Source organism: Lytechinus variegatus, chromosome 17, assembly GCF_018143015.1.
Source record: "Lytechinus variegatus isolate NC3 chromosome 17, Lvar_3.0, whole genome shotgun sequence".
NCBI classification, from domain to species: domain Eukaryota; kingdom Metazoa; phylum Echinodermata; class Echinoidea; order Temnopleuroida; family Toxopneustidae; genus Lytechinus; species Lytechinus variegatus.
Window position 1 is genome coordinate 6,445,048 of NC_054756.1, and position 3,923 is coordinate 6,448,970.

General features: G+C 38.7%; 1 protein-coding gene across 1 annotated transcript; it reads left to right on the forward strand.

Moving 5' to 3' along the window:
• The first annotated feature begins 2,672 nt into the window (after window positions 1-2,672).
• On the forward strand, window positions 2,673-3,923 carry LOC121431198 (5-hydroxytryptamine receptor 4-like). The gene has a single exon (XM_041628707.1). It carries the CDS (start codon window positions 2,673-2,675, stop codon window positions 3,921-3,923), a length of 1,251 nt encoding a protein of 416 aa, XP_041484641.1.

The window sequence follows — 3,923 nt, forward strand, 5'->3', positions numbered from 1 at the left end:
CCAACATGGTCTAAGTTCATTGACCCTAAATGACCTTTGACCTTAGTCATGTGACATGAAACTCTTATAGGATATTTAGTAATACTTGATTAATCTTATGGCCAAGTTTTATTAACTAGGTCCATATACTTTCCAAGTTATGACGTCATTTCAAAAACTTAACCTCAGGTCAAGATTTGATGTTGACGCCGCCGTCGGAAAAGCGGCGCCTATAGTCTCACTTTGCTTCGCAGGTGAGACAAAAAGTGGATTCCATTTCCTAGGATTCCCAACTAAAAGAAAAAAAACATGGATAGGAAAAATCCTTAAGGGGGGGGGGGTACAAAGGCTGGCCCATGGCCAAAGAAACTTACACTCACAAACACACACAAAACCACATATTGACGGGATGTATTGTGATCATGTCAGCAGTTTCTAAGGTTTTTTTTTAGACTTATTTGATTCTGTTGTCATGGAAACTGCTTGTAAACAATGAGCATGAGAAGCATGAAGCAAAATCACAATGATCTTCAATTCAATAACAGTGAAAACACAACTATCTTAGTATTTTTCATGTTTTTTTTTTATTTTATTCAACTAATATACTGTTGCCATGGCAACGGGTTGTATTAACCCATCATATTACACATCAACTAGAATAAAATGCAGTTACCCTTCATTTGAGTCCAATTTTATACTACACGGACAATTAATTCAAAAGTTATTGACCTTTTTCTTAAAATTGTCATTTTCATCTCATGTTACCATTCACTTAGAAAAAAAAACAAGTGGATTCCGACTCTTTGGGGACCGAACGATAAAAAAACATAATTGCGAAAAATCCCTTAGGGGGTGGGGGTAGGGGGGGTCTACACTGGCCCACGGACTAATATATCCTCTACCCTCTTCCTCAATCAACTCATTTGAACTATTACCGTAGCGTTTCGATACATTACGACCCCCCCCCCCCCCAACTTTCTGTAGAGCAGAACTGCAGTTACAAACATTTTTTTTTTATTTAAAAGATACAAATCTTTGCAAGCAATGTTCTTGCTTGGATGGTAATCTGAAATGTCTCATTGTACAACAAACGAGTCATCATATCAAATTGCATTAACCACTGACAGATGAATAATTCAAATATTTTGGGTTTTTTGCACAGTCGAATACCTCATAAAAAGATACAATTCCATTCTAATGCATCTATGTAATCCCCGTATCAGGCAAACACTACTTTGATATGAAATATTCTATTCTTTTCATCTTAATGGGTCTTTGATTTCTTTTCTGGACTTAGGGTCCGAGGATTATGACAGAACGCCATTAAATTCTCTTTTCATAATAAATACATTCTTTTAAACAATATTGAATACAATAATGAATGTAAGAATAGTGGACTGCGCATTAAATCAGGGAGAATAGTGGAAAATAACAAAAACGAAATCGAAATGAAAATAGCATGCCCTTTGTAGACTTTTTACAATGTCTCCGATGTCATATTTTAATGATATACATTTTAATTCTTTAGGTATTTTTGTGAGTAATATCCTTCTTTGTGTGTGTTAATGGAATTGTATTATTCCTAATGTAGCCCAAGTCATAGAGATTAGAGTTTATTTTAATTGAGGAGCAATGAAATATAGTCCATTAAAGGAAAGCACCTAATGGCTTTTCCATTCATAAAAAAAATGGAAGGGATTACGTTACAAAATCCAGAAAAAAAACATGCAGTGGAAGTTATCTGGTAACAACTTCATCAAAGGAACTTCTTCGAGTCTTAAGTTGTACACTTGCTAATGCTTGTGTCATATCGTACCTTTTACTATGATGAAGAAGGGGACAACTCTGGGTTAATATCATAGAACGTAGTACTCCCGGGGAGTTTGTATTAAAAGGAAGAAGATGAAAGGTGACCCGAGGGTGACGCCATTGTTTTATTATAATCGTACCAACAAACCTGCTCTGGTCCACTGATCTCTGGACCAGTGCTCGGGACCAACCAAAGATCATTTCGAATGGCATATAATTGGTTGACCTGGATTAGGTTTCGTTTGCGTTAGTGACTATAGAAAAAGTGTCATAATCAACTACATGGCCAAATACTCTTCTTTATTCAGTCTTCTTACATTTTCCATTCTTCACAATTTTTCCACTTGAAAGATCACAGCTACAAAAAAACAATGCTGATTGCAAGCAAAGAATCATAAAAGTTTGAAAGAAAAGCAAAGTCGAATTGAAAATATACTGGTATTGATATTTCTTAAAGCTTTTCCTTTATTTAATTCTTTATCGATACTTAATGGACTATGATTGTTGTACTTTTAGCAATTTGTATCTATGCTACAAATGTGATAAGCAATGCGTTGCATTAGACAAGCAATTACGTCACTGATCTTCAGCCAACATGAAACAAAGGTACAGAGGGATGGTGTTCCAGCGATATCTTCTGTGCCTCACCAATTATATAAACTGGTCTCTTTTTGATCAGGTTGAATTGGACGAAATCCATTAAGAGATTATCCAACTCGTGTCCACATATAAAGCACTAATACTTCGTGTACGATACACCCCATCTTCGAGCGATTCTCGGAGTAACGTTTATCAGCCGTAGCTGCAACCACTCAACTACCAAAGGAACCAGGGAGCAACGGCGCATCCTGACTAACAGTTCCAGAGAAGCACCAAAATCGAACATGGCCATTATTCGGAGCGTCTTTTATGCTTTTTATGCAATCATATTCGCCATCGGACTGCCAAGCAACTTGGTCATTTTGGTGGTTTACGCGGCGAAGAAGAAAAAGAACGGAACAGACGTATTCATCATGGGCCTGTCTGTCACCGACTTACTTTCCTCGATGATATGCCTCCTTAAACTTAAGGTATGGGTTGCAAGTGACCTCTATTGCAAAATCAAATGGTTTATGGACGCATGGTTCATAAGTGCTCAGTGGACGATGACAGTAGCTATTAGCATTGACCGATACTTAGCGGTGTGCTTTCCCGTTCACCGTCGGCCGACCGTCCGTCAAGCCATCATCATTGTCGCCATCAATTATGTGATTGCGTTTACTTTAATGGCACCAACTCTTCCGGCGATACATTACGTTGAACTCATCGAAGACTGCATGTACAATCAAGACCTTAAATGGTTCATTACGTATGATAAATATGTTGGACAATGGTTCCTAATTAGCGTTATCTGCATGTCATCGCTTTTTTACTGTCGGACCATTTTTGCCCTTCGTCGCCTGTCAAAGATTCACGCAAGACTTGTTGGCAATCCATCTAGCAAATTGGCACCTTCAAGTGCCACTAAGCATTCTTCGCACCTTGCACAAACCAATACCAACAACTCTGGAGAGACCGCATCATGTGAACGGATACCTGGTCAGGAATCAGATCAATCCACTGTTTACCCCGTTTCGGGAAGCACTTTACCTGGATGCATCGATACATCTTTGAATGTCCCGCCAAAAGAAGCATCTTTACTTGCAACTACAAACGAGTCCTCTACAATTCAAGGATCACAATGCAATCTTGAAACCGTTTCTGGCAAACATCTTGATGTGACTGCTCCTACCATTCCGAAAGGTGCAGCATCGGTGGTCCCCAACGCTCCACCATCCCAGATGGTAGTAGACCGTGATGACAAGAATGACAGCCGACTGTCAGAAAAGAAATTGACGACAACACTTGGTATCATTATCAGTATTCAGGTCATCAGCTTGATACCGTCAATCATCGGTAGATATATACCCATCGTAGTGAGGCAAGCATTCATGAGCAGATCTAACGCACATCATACCCTTTATGCCATCATCTTTCGCCTGTATGAAGTTAACTCGTTCATCAACATGTTTGTTTATTGGCGATTAAACAAGGTTTTTCGCCACGATTGTAAAGTTGTATTCGGACGCATTTGGCAGGTAGTCTTCAAAAAGTAG